Source organism: Canis aureus, chromosome 29 (genome assembly GCF_053574225.1).
Source record: "Canis aureus isolate CA01 chromosome 29, VMU_Caureus_v.1.0, whole genome shotgun sequence".
NCBI lineage: Eukaryota > Metazoa > Chordata > Mammalia > Carnivora > Canidae > Canis > Canis aureus.
Window position 1 is genome coordinate 30,973,629 of NC_135639.1, and position 19,593 is coordinate 30,993,221.

The window sequence follows — 19,593 nt, forward strand, 5'->3', positions numbered from 1 at the left end:
GCACGCTTTGCTCTGAAGCTGCCTCACCGGGGCGTCTGTACGTCCTCCTCAGCAGAGCTTGACTGACTGACTGGGCCCGGGAGCCCACTGAGCCGAGGGAGGTGGCTGAGGGTTGCCCCGGGGCCAGCTGCGTGCGCTGGGCCCAGCCCCTGCCCTCCGCGGGCTCGCGGACCTGCATGGGAAATGGAAGTGACCGCCGTAGGTCACCGGCCACCGGGGTAACGGTTCAGAAGGGCTTGGCTGTGGCTTGTTGGGAGCAAAACATTGGCTCGGTATTTATTTAAGGGGTAGGGCCGGTGTTGGCAAGTTAAAAGGTTTTCTTGACCCAGAGCGTGCACACCAGCAAGGTACACGGTGGCCCGCAGGATTCTCACCGAACACGCCGGGACACAGCGCGTGGGAAATCCGGGAAGCCCTCTCATGCGTCCTTCCAGCTGTTACTGCAGTGTTTCTTGTAATGCTCACGCCTCTTCTGCAGGACCCATATTTTTCCATTTCTAGAAGGAGTCCTAAGTGGGAACCTGAGTTTACCCGATGGCTTTTGTTCTTGTGAGGTCCTCGTGCAGCAGGTGCCATGCCCCAGGCGGCGGGGCTGCCAGCTCCTCACCGTCCCGGAGGGGCTGCAGGAGGTCTTGCCTGTGGTGACAGGAAGGATGCCCCCCCATCAGCCTTGGAGAGAAACAGCTTGAAGGCAGATGGACTCTTTCCTCACAGAGCCGAGTCCCCTCCTGCTCCTTGTGACAGGGCAGGGCGGGGAGCCAGAGCTGACCTTGGTCACAGCAACCGTGGTGCCCTCACGCTGCCGGCTCGGCCCTGACCACCGCGTCCAGCGCCCATCCGTTAAGGCTTTTCAATTAGCTTATTTAATCCCTAAGGCCTCTGAGGCAGCTGCTGTTACTAAACTCCTTTTATAGGCCGGGGAGGTAGGCTGAGGAAGGAGGGTGGGAAAGTGACCCGGGAGAAGTACAGGGAGGGCCTGGATCTTGGGGAGAGGGCTTCCACCCCCAACCCCGACCCGAGGACTGTCCTGCCCCCTCCCCCGCTTCAGGTCCCCCCACCCTGGCTGTCCAGGCCAAGTGCGATCCCTGCTTATCCAGCCCGTGCCGGAACCAGGGCACCTGCCATAACGACCCCCTGGAGGTGTACAGGTGTGTCTGCTCCAGTGGCTATAAGGTGAGTGGAGGTGGGGGCGGGCTGCTCTTTCCAGGTAAGACGGGTTGGGCTGCAGCGTTCACGCTTGCGCAGGGTGCCCGGGGCTGCAGGGTGCCCAGGGCCGGCGCTTGAGGGAATGTTTAATCAATGATGTAGCATGTGAATGAGCGAATGAATGAATGGATGAATGACTGAGCAAGTAACTCTGGGGACAAGGAGGCACACTGCTGAGGGGGCGGGCTGGCTGTTGGCTCACACCAATCCCTGGGTGTCTCTGATGTCCTGCTCACTCACTTTGTTCCCCAGGGCCGAGACTGCGAAGTATCCCTGGATGGCTGTTCCAGCAGCCCCTGTGGAAATGGAGGGACCTGCCGCCCACAGGAGGGCGGGGACGCCGGGTTCACGTGAGTTGCCTGCAGGGCTGGAACCTGATGGGTGGGAGTGCAAGCCTGGGTGCAGCCTGCCCCAAGTGGGATGGCCCAGGTCTCCCTGTGCTGGGGAGGGGCAGGCACTCCCTAGAGCGCCCTCCATGCCTACCCAGGCCAGGCCCCTGTTGCCCAGAGAGAAGGCTGGGGCCTGGGGCTGCATTGCTCACTCCTGCTCCAGGCGTCTCCCTGCTCATACTGGGTGCCAGAGGGCCTTCTGATGGCCTGGCAATTCGTGGCCAAGGGCATATGCAGTGGCAGTGCTAAGGGGTAGTTCAGGGGTGGTTTAAACCCCTATAATCTCCACTGTCCCCCAAGGCCTCCAATTGGAAGTCAAACATCCGCTTGCTGTGCCAATGCTGCGTGGAGGCAGGGCCCCTAGCCAGTGCCTTGGTATCAAGCAGTCCCTGAGACAGGTGGGGAGACCTTCCCAGAGGTGGGAGTGAGGCCCAGTTGCGCCCCCTGGGGCCTGCCCTCATGGTCTCATGGGTCATACTGGTCACAGCTGAGCAGCTGTTTCTCCCCTCCCCTTGGACTCCGTGAAGGGCCAGCCCTCGCGGCTGCTGTCTGACCTCACCATGTAAGCCCCCACCTCCCATTCACCCTGCTTTCCCCCAAGACCCCTCAATGAGCACCCCCCCACACTTTCTCAGAGTTCTCCTGGGCCCAGAGATTTTTCAGAGGAGTATATAGTACTTAGTTGCTGAAAATAAACTGCCAGCCAAACAAATTTACTCTTTGGAAAATGCTGTTGAATCTACTTGGTGGGAATGGCCAAACCTCTCTCTGCAAACCCAAACTGCCAGGGGTAAAAAAACACTGAACAACTGCTTACAGGTCATCACCTTGGAAACGGCATCCTTAAAATAGGCTCTGTCATTGTCTGGATTTTGGAAGCCACTCCATCCAGCCCCCCACTTCCCGCAACCACCCTCCCCTGCCCTGCCCCACGCTAGACTCCTGGACGGGGCGGTCTGTGGAGCTTGGGGGGCTGAGAGGACCCCTCAGAAGAGCCTGCTAGGTGGAGGATGGGTGCAGCTGGGGTAGCCCCTTCCCAGCTGGAGGGTGGACCCCAGAATTGTGTGCTTCATACCTTTTTGCTCACATACCCCCACCAAACAGATGTTTTATTTATTTATTTATTTTAAATTTTTATTTATTTATGATAGTCACACAGAGAGAGAGAGAGGCAGAGACATAGGCAGAGGGAGAAGCAGGCTCCATGCACCGGGAGCCCGACGTGGGATTCGATCCCGGGTCTCCAGGATCGCGCCCTGGGCCAAAGGCAGGCGCCAAACCGCTGCGCCACCCAGGGATCCCTAAACAGATGTTTTAAACTACATCCCCTCTCACACATTCTTAGAGTGTTAGCTAGAATTTTTCCAGTCAGTTGAACTTCTCATTGCAAAGGAGATAGTTTCCAGGATATTGTAAATATTAACATTTAAAAATAACTCATTTTCTAGTTCATTTTTATCATTTTCCAGTGGAATCTGAATAGCACAGCAATTTGATATCACTTTAAAAAATCACATCAATAAGCTCCTGTTTAACAGCTGAAACATTTTACCTCCTTTTTTCTCCTCGTACTAGTATTTCCATTTTACTCCCCACTCCCACCTCCATTTCTCTTCCTGTGTCTATGTTCTGTGCTGGGGTCCACTATCAAGCCTGCAGCCATACTTCTCTGCTACCAACGTGGGGGTGTAAGTTTGTAGAATTTTTTTCTTGTCACCAAGATTAGAGGTTTCTTTTGCAGAGTTGTCATTACAAATATCAATAATATATATATATATATATATATATATATATATATATATATACACACACACACACATATATATATATCAGAAATAACTCTACTATAAAATTTTATTGATAATTAACACCCATGAAAGTAAAAGTTTATTAGACTCCTAGAGAGATAGGTGGGGCTTTTTTGTGTGTGTTCTTCTAAACACACAGGGTGAATGTGACAGCATTAGAGCAGGCTCAGCATCCAATATATTCCTTTTTAAAAATCTATGTATACAGCTAGATATGCTGCACACATAGCATTTGTGAAAGAAATTTGAGAAAGTTTATGCAGATAAGCCATTGGGATTAGAATTTTTATTGCAGCGTGTCACTCAATTATTTGAAACCCTTCCGAGTTTATATGCCAAAAACCCCAGAGTAATCCGTCATCAAAAAGTATTTTTAATGCTCTATCGGCTGACAATTCCACTATGTGACCCTTTAATGATTTATTTTAAAATTTTTTAAAATTCAGTTAGCCAACATAAAGTCCATACTTAGTTTCAGATGTAGTGTGCAATGATTTATCAGTTGTATATAACACCAAGTGCTCATCACATCATGTGCCCTCCTTAATGCTTGTCACTCAATTACCCCATCCCCCCACCTACCTCCCCTCCATCAGGCCTCAGTTTCCCATAAAGAGTCTTTCATGGTTTTTCTCCTTGGATGACTTCCCATTCAGCTTTCCCTCCCTTACCCTGTGATCTGTGCTGTTTCTTACACCTTCAATGATTTTTGATGCACAGAACTAGAACTTCTTGCAAAAGCATTTGTCCAGTTACTTTGGAAACCTCTATATTCCTAATAGTCCCTTTATTTGGCGCTAGGGTTCTAGGCTCCAGGCACGTCCACCTTGCACTCAGGTTGGGAGAGGTGTATGCGCCCTTCTAAAGCTCTGGGGTAGGTCTGTTCAGAGTGCTGAACTTGAAGATCTGGCTGGAAATTAATTTTTCAGACCTCTCTGACCCACATATGGCTTGGAAGACCCCAGGTGTCCCCTGGGGGAAGGTGTACACTGGCTGGAAGATCATGGATTCCCAGGACCCTCCACAAGTTGGCTCCTGTTTACCCCCTACCCCCGATGTATGAGCCAAGTGTCCCCTGCCTCTGTCCACCTGGCCTCAGTGTGGCACCATCCTGGTACCTACCAACTTTTCTCTGGTGGCCTCACAGCTAGACTGTGAGTCCCCATGGTGCAGGTCTTATTTAGTGTGACCTCAGCAGCTAGCAAGGGCCTGGCCTGGCCTAGGGTAGGGGTCAAAGTTCTGGGATGACAGTAGTCACCTGCAGACACAGGCTTCCATCAGTGCCTCAGGAAGGCTGCTGCCCTGGCCCTGGGCCCACCCACCCTCCCTCCTCCCCTCAGGTGTTCCTGTCCCCCCGGCTTTGAAGGCCCAACCTGTGAGGTGAATACGGATGACTGTGTGGAGCACACATGCGCCAATGGGGGTATCTGTGTGGATGGTGTGGGCAACTACACCTGCCAGTGCCCCCTACAGTACACGGGTAAGTGGGGCGGGGCGGGGGTGCACAGGCCCTGAGCCCCTGTCTTGTGGGCAGAAGGGCTGAGGCCCCCACTCAGCGTCTGCAGGGGTTTCTGCTAGCCCAGCTACCTGGCAGAGTCTGGGGGCAGCTTCTCTCCTTCCTCATTCTTTCCTCAGGAAGGGGCTGTGAGCAGCTGGTGGACTTCTGCTCCTCAGATTTGAACCCGTGTCAGCACGAGGCCCAGTGTGTGGGTACTCCAGATGGGCCCAGGTCAGTGTTGCCTGTTTTCAGGGCCAGACAAGGGCATGGGCCTTGAAGTCACTCCCCTCCCCTCCTATTTCCTTATTTGTCAAAAGTGGGTTTGGTCTTGGCTATACAGGTTCCTGCAAGTCTGGGTGGGGATAGGGCAGTAGTGGGTATAGCTTTGGTCAACTAGACCTGGGTTTACAGTATGACCCTGAGTGGATGCCTTGACCCCTCTGAGCCTGTCTTCTCATCTGCAAAGTGGGCACCCCATAGCTCCCTCCTGGGGTAGGTATAAGGGTCAGATGAACAAATGTACTTTGCTCCAAGTCTGACATCTGATAAGTGCTCCATAAAGGGGCTATTATCTTTCCAGATCCACAGTTTCTCCTCCCCAGTTACAAAATGCACAAAACTCTGAAAACCAGAAGCCCATTTGGTAGCAAAACCTGGTTTGACTTGAACATATTTGGTAATAAAACCTGACCCCCACCGATATGAGGTTATGTATAGTCACTATTCTTGCCATGTAGTGTGAACGTGTATAGATTTTGCTGCAGAAATATGAACATGTTTAATTAAGGGGCTGCCCCAGATCCCATTGATGTGTTACATAATGCTTTAGGCATTGTTACAAATAGCCTTTCCAAAATCCAAAATCTTCTGAATTTCAAAACCTATCTAGCCCCAGGAGGTTTGGATAAGGGGTCATTGACAATTGTCACCATCATTGTTAGAATATATAGAAGTGCGCTGTCACCTGAAAACTACATGAAGATCGTGGGTTTTTTAAATGTTTCCATCTGCAGCTTTGTAAACATTTCTGGGACCCTTGTTCCACTGGTCAGGACAGGTGGTCAGGGTTGAGGCCTGAGGCTGAGGGACCCAACGCCAGCCACTCAGGCCAGAGTGGGGAGTGGAGCCTCTCAGGGAGCCCACGGTCCAGCAGGGGCCACCCAAGGACAATGGCAGGAAGAGACAGGGGTTACTGAGATCGAGAGGTACATGGAAGTCTCCATCCAAAAGCTGCACAGCTGCCATGCTTGTGGGTGAGCTGCTGGGGTGGAGTTGGCACAGCCGACCAAGGAGCAGTGGCAGATCAAGAGGTAGCCCGCTGCTCAGAGGGGCTGGACCTCAGGTGGTGGGAGAAAGCAGGACTGCCCCTCATCCCTCACACTGCGCCAGGAAGAGTCCCTGATAGCACCAAAAGTGCGCAGACAGCTGCTGTGTAGCGCCGGTTCTCTCAGCTTCCGCCTTGGAGGGAAGATGTAAGGACTCAGCTGTGCTTGGAATTCGGCAGGTATTCGGTACATTGGCTGAGTGAGGGAAGGAGTGAGTGTGAATGGGTGGAGTAGGTGGACGGTCAGCTACTTGCAACATTTTTCAGACTGCAGCTCAAGACTCAGTAGTGGATTATGACCATAGGGTGGGTCGATTAACTCAAAAAACTAAAACAGAGGTGCATAAGCATGGCTTAGTTGGTTAAGTGTCTGGTTCGGGTCATGATCTTGGGGTCCTGAGATCAAGCCCCGGGTTGGGCTCAGTGCAGTCTGCTTGTCCTTCCCCTTCTGCTCCTCCCCTGGCTCACTCACACTTTCTCCTAAATAAATAAAACCTTAACCTAAAATAGAAGAACTGTCAGAGCATCATGGCATTTTATGTAGTAAGGAGTATTGTGCCATTAAGCTGGCTTTAGGGTGTGTGTGCCCATAGATGTATGTATTTTCACTTGGGTAGAAAAGTATTTCTTACAGCTTAAAAAACTGGGAATGAAAACAAACATCCAGGCAGGAGCACCTGCCTGCCAGGTTGTGTGGTTGAACTGTGGAATTTGCAGTTCAGTTTGGAAGAGTTTCCAACAGGGATCACTTGATGATAGCTGGGAGGATGATTCCTGGAGGAGGTGTGGTATTGACCAGAGTGACAGAGGCAGGGAGAGAGAAGAGGATGTTCCAGAATCAGTAGGTGGTGGCAGTTGGGAAGTGCTGGTGAGGTGCAGGTTGCTGCCAGTAGAGACAGGTCCAACCATAGGGTGGGCCCTGATGGTGGGGGCAGGGGGAAGCAGGACAGGGGGCATCTCACAAGGCTGTGACTGAAAAGTAGGTGGAGGAGTATACTCCTTGATAGGCAAATGGTTGATCTCCAGGCAACCAGTGCAGCCCAGTGAGGGCTGGGGGCTGGTCTCGTGTCACTTGAGTGGGGGCATGACCTTTGAAGGGGGAGGGCCAGGAGGCCAGTCTAGTGGAGTTGGGAAGGCTGGAGAAAACAGCTAGTTGAGCCCCAGGATTCAGGGCCTTGTGCTGTGGAAAGGCCCTGAGTTTGGCCTCAGATGTGCTGTCAGTGGTCAAGGTAGGTCTTCCATGACAAGATCTGTTCTCATGCTCCCGGCCCAGAACCTGCCCCCACCCAGAGGCCCACGCAAGCTCTCTTCTTGTATCAGGAAAGGGTCCCAGGATGTGCTGGGAGGCAGCTTTCTCTCCTGGGCTCTGTTTGACCTCTTGGGTGTCCCATAGTCACACATCCCCCAGACCCCATGGGCTTCCGACTGAGTGAGGGACTGACTGCCCCCCATCCCTGCATGCGTGCCAGGTGTGAGTGTGCACCAGGTTACGTGGGTGACAACTGCAGTGAGAACCAGGATGACTGCAGGGATCACCGCTGCCAGCATGGGGCCCAGTGTGTGGATGAAGTCAACAGCTACTCCTGCCTCTGTGCTGAGGGCTACAGGTGAGTGGCCCTGGGGGAGCACGAGTGAGCATGAGTGACCGAGGCCTCCTGGCCTCCAGCCCTGGAGCTGGCAGGAGCCCCCAAGCACAGCGGGTGGGAGGGAATTAGGGTCAGAGCTTGGAAGTTGGATCCTTGGGTTTTGACCATGGCGATGCCAACCCCAGCTGTGTGGCTGTGGGAAAACTACCTAATCACTCAGGGCATAAGCACAGGGTCCCTAAACTGTTTGGTGGAGGGAGTGGGAGGTGGGTACAGATTACTGGCCAGTGCCCACCACATACCTGCCCAGCAGACCTCTGAAGACACATCCTGGCATAAAGGTCACTTATCTTCACAGCCTGACTTCTCTGAAAGGTTTTTGGCCAGGGTTGGGGTTGGGGAAGAAGGGCTGCCTTCCTGGCCATCTACCTCCCATTCTCTGCTTGGGTCTTTTTTTTTTTTTTAAACACTTTAATTGAGCTATAATTCGCATGCCCTGAGATTCACCCAGTTTCAATATAGGATTCAGTGGCTTATAGTATATTACCAGAATTGTACATCCATTAACCATAATAATTTGAGAACATTTTCATTACTCCAGAAGGAAACTCCATACCTATTATCTGTCACCCTACCCCCTCCCATCTCAGCTCAAGGCAACCAATAATCTAATACTTGTGTCTATAATAGAGTTGTTTATCTTGGATATTTCATATAAATGGAGTCATATGATCTTACCATCATGTTTTTGGGGTTCATCCATGTGGCAGCATACATCAGAACTGCATTCTTTTTTATGCTTGAATATTATTCCATTGTATGGACCACATCTGTGTATCCATCCACTGAGAGACATTTGAGCTGTTTCCACTCTTGGCTGCTGTGAAGACTGGTGCTATGGGTGTGGCTGTGTCAGAACTCCCTGCTGGTAGTAATGTCCCCTCTTTTATTTCTTTAGTCATTTGAGTCTTCTCTTTCTTGTTTGTGTCTGTTTTCTGTAAAATGGACAATAGTGAGTTTGCTAGCAGACTTGACTGCCCCGAGCCTCGAGTGCTTCTCAAACTGTAATGTGCACATGATCTTAGTAAGACGTAGATTCAGGTTTTCCATTTCTGACAAATGCCCAGGTGACAGCGATGGTGCTGTTCCAGGGACCACACTTGCTTCTCACCTTGTTTTCAGTGTCCTTCTGGCTCATAGTTCTCTTGGGGGAAAAAGTGTTCATTAGGAGCATCTTCTATTGCTTTAAGGATCTGGTTTCCCAAGATGTTCAGCAAATTTCTCTCCAGGACCGTGGGACAGAAAGATGTCCCCTTGCCCCTTCGCCCAGCCTTCTCTGACCTGTATCTTTTCCCTCTCAGCGGGCAGTTCTGTGAGGCCCCTCCCCGCCCTCCTGCCCCCAGAAGCCCCTGCGAGGGGACAGAGTGCCAGAATGGGGCCAACTGTGTGGACCAGGGCAGTGGGCCTGTGTGCCAGTGCCTCCCAGGCTTCGGCGGCCCCGAGTGTGAGAAGTTGCTCAGTGTCAACTTTGTGGATCGGGACACCTACCTGCAGTTCACTGACCTGCAGAATTGGCCCCGGGCCAACATCACGCTGCAGGTGCGTGCTCAGGGTGCCCAGTCACAGAGGCGAGTGGGGCGCCAGGGGGTGTGGCCTCGGGTCAGAGCACTGAGGGGAGTCCCTGCCCAGGAGGACAGGGAGGAACCTGTGTTAATCAAAACTCTTTGGATGTGGGTCAAGTACATGAAAGGTTATCTGAAACCAGGGTAGGATGAAAAGGGTGGAGAGGTGACCGGATCCTCTCCCGCCATCCCGTCTCACCTGCTCCTCAGCTCCAGCCTCCAGTGCTGCACACACACTTCTCTATGGCCTGGGACATGGCCGGAGTTGGCTCTGGGCTTCAGCTCTGGCCTTGTATCTTTAGCCTCCTGGCCCTTATTTTGGGGCCCTTATTTTGCCATTTCATGTCTTGAATTTCGTCTCAGAGCATTGGTTTGTTGAGGGCAAAGGCACATCGCACTTGGATGGCAATGTTTACCTGGAGGGATGGGGGTGGTGCACATCACATGGAAAATGATCAAAGTCTGCATCTCCTCTTTGGCTCTCTTCCTCCAACTGCATTCCCTACCCCAGCAGTCGCATCTTTCTCCTCCTTCTCTCACAGAGCCCCTCAGCCTCCCAACATGCTTACCATGCCCCCCCCCCACTTCATCTTGCCCATCCACACTGTCTACACTGCAAGAATACAGCTAGCCTAACTGCTTAACAAAGTAACATTCACCCAAACCCTCCCAGCCACTGCCTCAGGCACCTCCTTAAAGAGGTGAGGTCAGCCCCACTGTCCCTGTCACAGGCTCTGCCCTGCCAGCTGGTTGGACAGCAATCACAACTTCAGGGAAGATCTTGGATTGGCCTCCCTTCAGCCACGTGCCCATCCCTGGCCCAGCCACTGAGTCCAGCGAGATGGGGTGCTATGATGCATCCTCCCTGGGCCATGTGCCAGCCCTAGGAGACCAGGGAGTCAGGTTCTTTACCAGAAGAAACAGAAGAGGAACAAGGAAGGATCATGGTTCCTACAGCATTGTAGAGTGATCTCCCTCCTAAGGTAGCTCCAGCTTTTGCTTGCACAGCTCCAGAGACAGGCACTACCTCCTGAGTGGCTCTTTTCAGGTTTGGGTGGTCACGGCTGTTAGACAGCCTTCCTTAACTTGTCCTCTCAGTGGCTCCAGAGGCCCGCAGAACAGGCTACCCCACACCCATTGGACTTTCTGAGCAGGTCGCCCTAAGGTCTCTTACCTGCTCCTCCTAGCAAGTGGTTACCAGGACTGGGCTCGTCCATCTGCCTTCTCTCTGCAGCCCCAGCCAACCTGGCAGTGGATGGGATGTGAACCAGGGGCTACTAGCCTCTGTCAGCATCTCCTGGAGGATATGTCCCCTGGGCAGGCTACATAGCCAGGGGAGGACAGCTCTGCACACAGCATTCCTCTTCCAAATGTGGGTCCCCCACCTACCTGTGCCATCGCTGGGTGGGGTGGAGTGTGGTGGGAGAAAATGTGTCCTTGCCCATCAGGTCTCTACGGCAGAGGACAATGGGATCTTGCTGTACAATGGAGACAATGACCACATGGCAGTGGAGCTGTACCAGGGTCACGTGCGTGTCAGCTATGACCCGGGCAGCTACCCCAGTTCGGCCATCTACAGGTAAGGCTTCCTCATGCCCACCACCCTCGCTCAGGGTCTCCCAGGGCAAAAGCAGGTGGTTATTGGGACCACTGGCACCTGGGCTGCCCAAGTGGGAGGAAGGGCATTTCTTTTTTTTTTTTTTTGGTATTTTTTTTATTGGAGTTCAATTTGCCACCATATAGCATAACACTGAGTGCTCATCCCGTCAAGTGCCCCCCTCAGTCATCCCATCCGCCCACCCACCTCCCCTTCCACTACCCCTTGTTCGTAGGAAGGGCATTTCAACCATCTAGTGAGGCCCCAGCTTGGGGCTGAGGCCTGAGCGGTGGGCTCACCCTTCCCTATCCTATCTCCTCCTCACAGTGGGAAGGAGAGATGGTAAGATGGTAGCCCTTGCCCCAAACTGCTCAGCTTTCCCCAAGGAGTCCCAAGAAGGGAAGCAGGAGGGACCAGGCCCTAGGCCACAGAGTCGACACACCCTCCTTCCTTAGAGATGTTATTTCCTGGGAAGCAGCTGCTGCATCAGTGGCCTTTCTAGGGAAGGACCAGGCAGAGATGGGCCGAATTAAAGCCCATTCCCTGGGGTGGGGACACCCCATCTTCTTCCAGTGCCGAGACGATCAATGATGGACAGTTCCACACCGTTGAGCTGGTCACCTTTGACCAGATGGTGAATCTCTCCATTGATGGAGGCAGTCCCATGACCATGGACAATTTTGGCAAACACTACACACTAAACAGCGAAGCTCCCCTCTACGTGGGAGGTAAGGACCTGGCCCAGATAAAGGCTGTGGCTGGCTCTCCCCAGGCCTCCCCATCAGGTGATGGAGACAGCCATTTCAGGTGGGGCATCTGTTGCTCTCCAGCCTAAGGCTTGCCAGGAGGGCTAGTGCCCCAGCCACTGGATTGAGGGGGTATTCTAAGCCACTGGTGGATTGTCCTACCCAGCCTGGAGCCCAAGCTGACCAAGAAGGATGTGTACCTGGGTTGTCTGTGGCCTGGTCTTGAGGGGAACCTGGAGCTTTCCCAGCTGTCTTCCAAAGTGGGCGCCTTTCCTCTTGGCTTTGGGCCAGAAGGGCCTTGCCAAGTATTCAGGGTCTGTTCCTAGTCTTGGAGCTCTCAGAGGCCCAGAGCCTGCTGTAAGAGGCCCAGACATGGGGGACCTCCCAGCTGGCTTTACATGCTTTGCAAGCTAAGTGACCTTGTCTACCACCTGCAAACATTTCCAGGCCCAGACAAGTCAGGTTTCCGCAATAGTGGGGCTTTCTCCGTGCCGCAGTGCACCATGGCGAGACTTTGGGCAGGTGTGGAGAGAACCGTTGGTTCTAATCACAGATCTGTGGTTTATTAGTTGTACAACTTTGGGCAAGTCGCTGAGCACCAGATGGGGTTTAGCCACCCTGACCTCAGAGGGTTGCTGTGATGACCACAAAAGCAGGTGACAAAGTGGCATACACATTAGTTTTAGGCCTTTTCTGCTTTTGAAGTAAGGAGGTAAGTGCTGGTGTCCCACAGGGCATGAAGGAGCCTTGGGTGAGGGCAGCCAGACCTTAGGTACCCAGGGCTTCCTTTGTCAGCTGGTGGCTGCTAGGCCTGGCGCCCCTGGGCTGTGGTCATAGAGGGGGCTGCTTTTCTATTTCTTCTGGGAAAGGAATTTGGACCCTCCAAGGTGGCAAAGGACCTTGGCCCAGGGTTGCAGAGATAGAACAGAGGCTGAGGGTGGGAGGAAACACTGTGCAGTTGCCCAGTGGACCTCAGCGGTGAGTGCGAGGCATGGTCTGAGCCTGACCCGGCCCAGCTCTGCCCCATCCTGCCCACCCCAGGGATGCCAGTGGATGTGAACTCAGCCGCCTTCCGCCTGTGGCAGATCCTCAACGGCACCAGCTTCCACGGTTGCATCCGAAACCTATACATCAACAATGAGCTGCAGGACTTCACTAAGACGCGGATGAAGCCAGGCGTGGTGCCAGGCTGTGAGCCCTGCCGAAAGCTCTACTGCCTGCATGGCATCTGCCAGCCCAATGCCACCCCGGGGCCTGTGTGCCATTGTGAGGCCGGCTGGGGGGGCCTACACTGTGACCAGCCAGCCGATGGCCCCTGCCATGGCCACAAGTGAGCATGGACTGGGTTCAAGGAGCCCTCACACCCCCCCCCACCCCCGCCGTCCACCTGTAGGTTCCTTACCTTTCCCTATAAGCTCCTATCCCCAGGCTGCTGCATGGATTGTATTTTTAAATCCCCAAACTAGAACATGTGGCCCACCACAGGGTTTTACTTTTTTTTTCTAGTTTTCAGTTTTTATTAACAGGAGGAGGTCCCTAGGGAACAGTGTCACATTTTGCTCCCTTTTGCTCTTGGGAACAGAGCAGAATCCCATGATGCCAAGGCTGGGATTGTGTAGGATTAGACTGGCTCCAGCCTAACCTCACAGTACCTTTTCTCTGTCCCCTCCAGGTGTGTCCACGGAAAATGTGTGCCCCTCGACGCTCTTTCCTACAGCTGCCAGTGCCAGGATGGGTACTCGGGGGCTTTGTGCAACCAGGCGAGGGCACCTGCAGATCCTTGTGGGGGCCTGCAGTGCCTACATGGCCACTGCCAGGTCTTGGCCACCAAGGGGGCACACTGTGTGTGTGACCCCGGTTTTTCGGGCGAGCTGTGTGAGCAAGGTCAGGGGCCCCCCTCCTGACATGCCCTCTCCACAACCTGCAGTAGTGACTTGACTTTTCCTCCTCCAAGCTTGGCAACCCCTCTGTGCCCCCTCCCCTCTCCTGTACCCTGGACTGCTATTGGGCTGTGGTACCCCCTACCCTCTGGACTTTGCGCCCCACTTCCATACAAATGGCCCAGCTTGCCCTGAAGCCCCCTTATCTGGGGCCAGTGCTGCCTCCTGACTGGGGTCTCCCCTTACAGAAGGGACTGCCCAGGGTAACAGCTCCTGCCTGAACCTCCACCTCTTGGCCCCATTACCTTGGGACACCGGGAGCAGCAGGAAGTCTGAGGGTTACGGAACTCTTTCCCAGGCCCATGTGACCAAGACGCTTCTGCTGGGCTGGAGACTGCTGAGGCTAGGCAGAGGGAAGCTGAAGTCCAGAACTCAAGCCTTCTGGGTCCCCTAGGCGCCTCCCCCCCCACGTCCTGGCACACATTCCTTCTCTATTGTGTTTGCCTTCCCAGCCTCCTCTGCTCGGAGCCCACTTACCTGGCAGCTCCATCTGTCCTGGAGGGTCCCGGCAGCTAGAAAGTTCTTCCTTCATACTCACTGGACCATGGGCCCAGGAGGAAGCCTGTGCATGTGCATGTCTGGTGGGGACGGAGGTGGAGTCTGAGCACTAGAGGCCCTGGTCCTTGGATGCTGCCTCTCCGCCTCCTGCCTTCCCCCTGGGCCAGCGCTGGCCCACGGGTGTGCCCTGAGGCCTTCTCTTGGTGTCTGTCCTATCCAGAGTCCGAGTGCCGGGGGGACCCTGTCCGGGACTTTCACCAGGTCCAGAGGGGCTATGCCATCTGCCAGACCACGCGCCCGCTGTCGTGGGTGGAGTGCCGGGGCTCCTGCCCAGGTCAGGGCTGCTGCCAGGGCCTGCGGCTGAAGCGGAGGAAGCTCACCTTTGAGTGCAGCGACGGGACCTCTTTTGCCGAGGAGGTGGAGAAGCCCACCAAGTGCGGCTGCGCCGTCTGCGCCTAGCGCCGGGCTGGACGGGGAGGGGTGAGGCGGGCACGGGGCACGGCTGCGGGGCTGCGGGTCGGTGCGGGCGGCGGGCGGCGTGGCTGCTGCGGGGCGGCCCGCGGCGTGCGGTGGGAGCGGTGGGCCGACCTCCCGGAGCCGGCGGCGGGGGCGGGGCGGGCCGGGCTGCAGGCCACCCTCTGCCTCCGGAAGTGCCTTGCACAAATAGGCGCTTAATAAATATTTGTTGAATGAATGTGTGCTTGAGGTCAGGCCAAGAAGTGCAGAATGGTGACACCCCCTGCTTGCCTACTACTTGGGTCTGAAGGAGGGACTGGCCCCTTCCCAAACCAGCTTTTCCCTGGCTGCAGAAGCTCCTTACCCCCCTGCAGGTGATCTTGAAGCCTCCCCTGGGGCAGCCAGCCTGACTCTGCTCTGTATGCTGCTGTAGCATCCGCTAGCAGTAGGCCAGGCTGCTGAGGGACGGGCCCCTCCTGCTGGCCAGGAAGGGGCTGCCTCTTACCCCCTGGGCTGGACAGCACAGCAGCCACTGCTTGATGGGGAATGAGGCTGGAGACAGAGGTGAGTCTTAGGACCAGACCTCTGAATCCTGAAGTTATGGGTTGACCATTGTCGCTTCAAGGAAGGGGCTCTCAGGTGGAGGAAATGCCCACTGGGTCTATTTGGGGTGGTGAACAAACCAGAGAGGATGGTGTGGCATGGGAGGGGGGAGGTTGGTTCTTGATTCCAGCTGAATAATCACCAAAGGGGCATTTGTCCTTGGCTATCCCAGCCCATACCCGGCCACAAGATACTGGCAAGCCGTTGACAGGGGTACAGGATCAAGGGGGTTTGAACTAGGCTGCTTAGCCAGGGAGGGGTCTCCTCCCAGGGAGACTGGGTTCAGATCCTTTCACGGCATAGACCAGTAGGGAGCAGCCATCCAGGCACCAGGAAACCTCTGGTGCCTCTCTCACTCTGGGCAAACTTCTTCCCCACCGGCCTCAGTCTCCTCAGCTATCAAATGTGAAGTGGCTTGACTGAACATATGTATAAGCAATGCAGACCCTCCCACTGTGGCTCCAGAAGGGAGGCTGGAGGAGTTAGAGGATCCATTTTCAGTAATCACATCAACAAGTATTTATGTGCCTAACCAGGCTGGGTACTGTGGGTGTTCTGCTCATGTGGACAGACATGAACTAATCGTAGAGCATCACAGGAGTAACCACGATGCCTGGGAAGAGATGAGCCAAGGGCTCCAACCACAGACACTGGTCCAGGCTAGAGCTGCTCACCCTAGGCATTTGCAAGGAAGGACTCTATTTGAAGAGTCATTGAGTATGTGGCCACGTGACTACAAATGCTTCTTTTTCCATGCAGAAGGAAAACATGGAAAGCTTATATTTGAGCTTAAGTAGTGAACTGGCTAGACGGTCATGCTGTCCTGCCCAGATGTCTCCCCAAAAGTGTGTGTGCCCCTAGGGGATCCCAGTGGGTAAGAGGAGTGAGCATATCTCTTTCCTGGCCCTTTCTATCTCCAAACAGAAGACAGGGTTGGGGGAGCAGGCTGTGGTGTGACTGAGGTGGTATTGTGCCTGTATCCTCAGCCACTATGGACACTGGGAGGAGGGACCTCTTGATGCTGAGCAGTAGAGGGCTGGAGCCTCTTACAACTGAGGAAGCCTGGCATGTTCCACTACACTGGGACTTGGGCCAGTGAGTTTGAGTCCTGGAACTCCTGTAATGTGAAGGTGATCTTGCCCTGCCCAGCTGCAGAGGTGTTTTTATGGCTGGATCTGTTCTTCACCAGGGATTGGGCTCTACTGTAGTTCTGAGCAAGGCCACAGTGCCCGTCCCCTCCATGGACAGCAGCCTGGGCCTTGGGAGGCTTCTCATAGGGCTGCACAGCATCCCTTTCTTACCTACAGTTTGCAGGCCACTGGGGGACCCTGGAGAGCAGCTCTAGCACTAGCTCTAGCACTATTTCTGCTAGGCAGGTGCTGAACTACTGAGGAAAGCTCAAGCATAGCTGGCTCACCCCTTCCACGGAAGAGAGGTATTCTGGGACCACCAGCCTTGAGACACTTACCTTCCTTTGGCCCTCACCTTTCCCCACTGCCCTGGAATAGAAGTGGCTCCCTGAGCTTGAGGGGCACTGACAGGCAGCAGCAGATTGGGTGACGGCTGCCAGGAGTCCTGTACTCCCAGTGCCATGGGGTTGGGAGGGCAGAGTACGGGGTGTTTGTACACAGGGAGTACCCTCTGAGCTGGCCACTGCCCCCACCGACCCCTCCACAACGTCCCACATCCCAGCCTGCCCTATGCTCACCCTTGGTCAAGCCGGAAGATTGGAATTCACCACAAGAGTAAGGGCAGCAAGGGGCTATGTGTCCCAGGATCAACACTGCCTCAAGTTAACCACCAACCTGCAAGCTGCTAAGGAACTGGATCATCACTCATCTTGCCTGTTCACATTTAGGCCCAGGAGAAGGCTCTGGTGAACTCATCTCTGATAAATCATCTCCGTATCTTGTCACCCCTTCAGTAAAGACCTTTCTTCGCTTTGATGTCTCCACTGGCTCTCTCCATCGAACACGCACTGAAGAGACACAAGCAGGGCAAGTCAGGAGGCTGCTGCTGCCACTGCTGGCAACCACGGCCCCGGGCTCCCTGTGAGGGTGTCAGGAAATGGAAAAGGCCAGACTCGTCTCCTTTTTGCCTGCTATTAGCCTAACCGTGAAAGTATCTCTTTATACAGAATACTTAACAGATTCTAATATATATTTGTATTTCATTTTGTTATAGTATTTTTATATGTTAAAGTCAATATCCGGTGTCTCATTTTGCTTTTCAGACGTGGTGTGGTTATGACATTTTGTTTAGGGGTTTCTGTAGTCTTGTCTGGATCACTCTTTTAGAGAGACTGGTTTAGAACAGGCCCATGAGGGAGCCACACCTGCCCTTTCCCTAGAATTGTTCTAGAACGTGTTGGATATTGTCTGTTGTTCTCCATGTGAACATGATATTGTTTTGCTCAGGTTCTGCCTTGTGGATCTCTTTTTCTGCACCAAGGATGAACCCATGGCTGCTGACATGCCCCCTCCCAGGGTTTGAGGGTTTCTGAGCTGTCCACACTCTGGCCACAATTCAGGGATGGCTCTTAGAGGCAGCACATGTAGAACATCTTCCCTTGGAACGCTCTGATCCTTCTGAAGTGGCAAAGGAGGTGGGTTCCTCCTGGAGGAAGGGGAAGTCTCGAGGGATATAGCTTGGTCATAACTCCCTGGGGATGTCAGGGCAGTGGCAGACCCTGACATGGCATAGCACACATGGAGATCTGGGGAGGCTGCTTAGCTTCATTTCCCTTCAAGTGTCTGCAGCTACACCCAAATTTTGTGTTTGTAGACAGAGCCGCAACCACATTTAACCTGGCTCTGAGGTTTCATCAGGGCAACAGACCAGAAAGCACTGGGGCTTCTCAAACTGTCCTGTAAGGTTAACCTATCCCCAGTACAGTTGGTTCATAGGGATCAGTGGAGAAAGAAGGCAAATATACTTCTATAGTAGTTCTGCTACAATTTCAGACTGCAAAATTGCTCTTGGGAGTCTTCCAGGATGCATGACCTGAGCATCTATGTGAGATGAGGCCAGGCCCTGGCAGTCAGGCTGGGCAAGGTCCCTACTACCAACGGGACCGAGCTGGCCCTCCTCTGATGCCAGTACTACAGACTGATTTCCCACTAGATCATGTGATGTTTGCCTAGGTCATACCTTAACAGCACATGGTCACCTTGAAAGGGGGGCAGTGATGGTAACTGCAAAGCCAGCAAAGCAATTAGGGATTTAGTAGGAAATGTAAGGAACCAGTACAGGGGAGAAAATGGTTTTAAAATAGGGATTGTGGGGCAGCCCAGGTGGCTCAGCGGTTTAGTGCTGCCTTCAGCCTAGGGTGTGATCCTGGAGGCCTGGGGTCGAGTCCCACATTGGGCTCCCTGCATGGAGCCTGCTTCTCCCTCTCCCTGTGTCTCTGCCTCTCTCTGTCTCTCATGATTAAATAAATAAAATCTTTAAAAAAAATAAATAAAAAAGAAAAACAAATAAATAAAATAGGGATGTGGGACACCTGGGTGGCTCAGTGGTTGAGCATCTGCCTTCGGTCCAGGGCATGATCCCAGCCAGGGTCCTTCAATTGAGTCCCGCATCAGGCTTCTGCATGGAGTCTGCTTCTCCCTCTGCCTGTGTCTCTGCCTCTCTCTGTGTCTCTCATGAATAAATAAATAAATAATTTAAAAAATAAGATAAAAATAAATAAATAAAATAGGGATGTAAGCTCAACTGGCCATTAGGTTACCTAAATAAGTCAAGTGGGCCCATGCCCTTCTGGCCCATCATTTGTATCACCACTTCTAATAAAGCAGCAGGTAAGAGACCTATTTCCCTACTGTTTAAGTCAAAAGGGACGAATGGTAGCTGACAGAGACTATGGTGACCTTAAAGGGACATTTTCCAATCTACTGACCTCCAGCTGATTCTTACCATGTTAGTCACTTTATCAGATTGTCATCATGTTTTAAAAGAGAAGCCAGAAACCAAATTTTATGTAAATACTTATAATTTTTAAAACACTAAGCTAAATGAAACACATCTGTGAGCCACCAGTTTATAATCTCTGAGTTAAAGAGAAATAAGTGGCAAATTTTACAGGTAAAAGGAAGTCCCCAGGAAAGGAAATGGACATAGCAGGGCTTGGCTGGGGCGTAGAAGCAACAGAAAGAATGACCAGGCTTCCAACTGGAGTTGCCAAGTTTTCCTGGGATTGGTGCTAACACATCTCTATCATCCCACTGCTTTGCACTCTCAGAGTTAGAGATGTCCCCTCACCTCTAGCCAGTCTAGTCTGCACCTTTTAGACATATTTTCGTTATTCTACCATAGGATGAC

General features: G+C 53.2%; 1 protein-coding gene and 1 long non-coding RNA gene across 4 annotated transcripts in view; one reads left to right on the plus strand and one right to left on the minus strand.

Moving 5' to 3' along the window:
- SLIT1 (slit guidance ligand 1) overlaps positions 1 to 17,689 on the plus strand; it is a 171,361-nt gene extending 153,672 nt beyond the window's left edge. The window contains exons 27-37 of one of the 2 annotated variants that reach the window (XM_077878162.1): positions 1,049 to 1,173; positions 1,459 to 1,556; positions 4,744 to 4,883; positions 5,039 to 5,132; positions 7,695 to 7,832; positions 9,173 to 9,410; positions 10,882 to 11,012; positions 11,604 to 11,758; positions 12,818 to 13,106; positions 13,449 to 13,660; positions 13,905 to 14,579. In XM_077878162.1, coding sequence (XP_077734288.1) covers positions 1,049 to 1,173; positions 1,459 to 1,556; positions 4,744 to 4,883; positions 5,039 to 5,132; positions 7,695 to 7,832; positions 9,173 to 9,410; positions 10,882 to 11,012; positions 11,604 to 11,758; positions 12,818 to 13,106; positions 13,449 to 13,660; positions 13,905 to 14,110 — 1,826 coding nt within the window. In that variant the 3' untranslated portion in view covers positions 14,111 to 14,579. Of the gene's footprint in view, positions 1 to 1,048; positions 1,174 to 1,458; positions 1,557 to 4,743; positions 4,884 to 5,038; positions 5,133 to 7,694; positions 7,833 to 9,172; positions 9,411 to 10,881; positions 11,013 to 11,603; positions 11,759 to 12,817; positions 13,107 to 13,448; positions 13,661 to 13,904 lie in introns of both variants that reach the window. The other variant, XM_077878161.1, reaches the window with a different exon arrangement.
- Positions 4,740 to 11,196, minus strand: LOC144301331 (uncharacterized). Of its 2 annotated transcripts, XR_013368147.1 has the most exons (4): positions 10,823 to 11,196; positions 9,633 to 10,678; positions 8,550 to 8,806; positions 4,740 to 6,421 (listed from the first exon to the last, which is right to left on the minus strand). It is a non-coding gene; the product is annotated as an uncharacterized LOC144301331 (long non-coding RNA). The 2 variants fall into 2 exon arrangements; XR_013368146.1 differs by having other exon boundaries at positions 9,633 to 11,196.
- Positions 17,690 to 19,593: the final 1,904 nt, after the last annotated feature.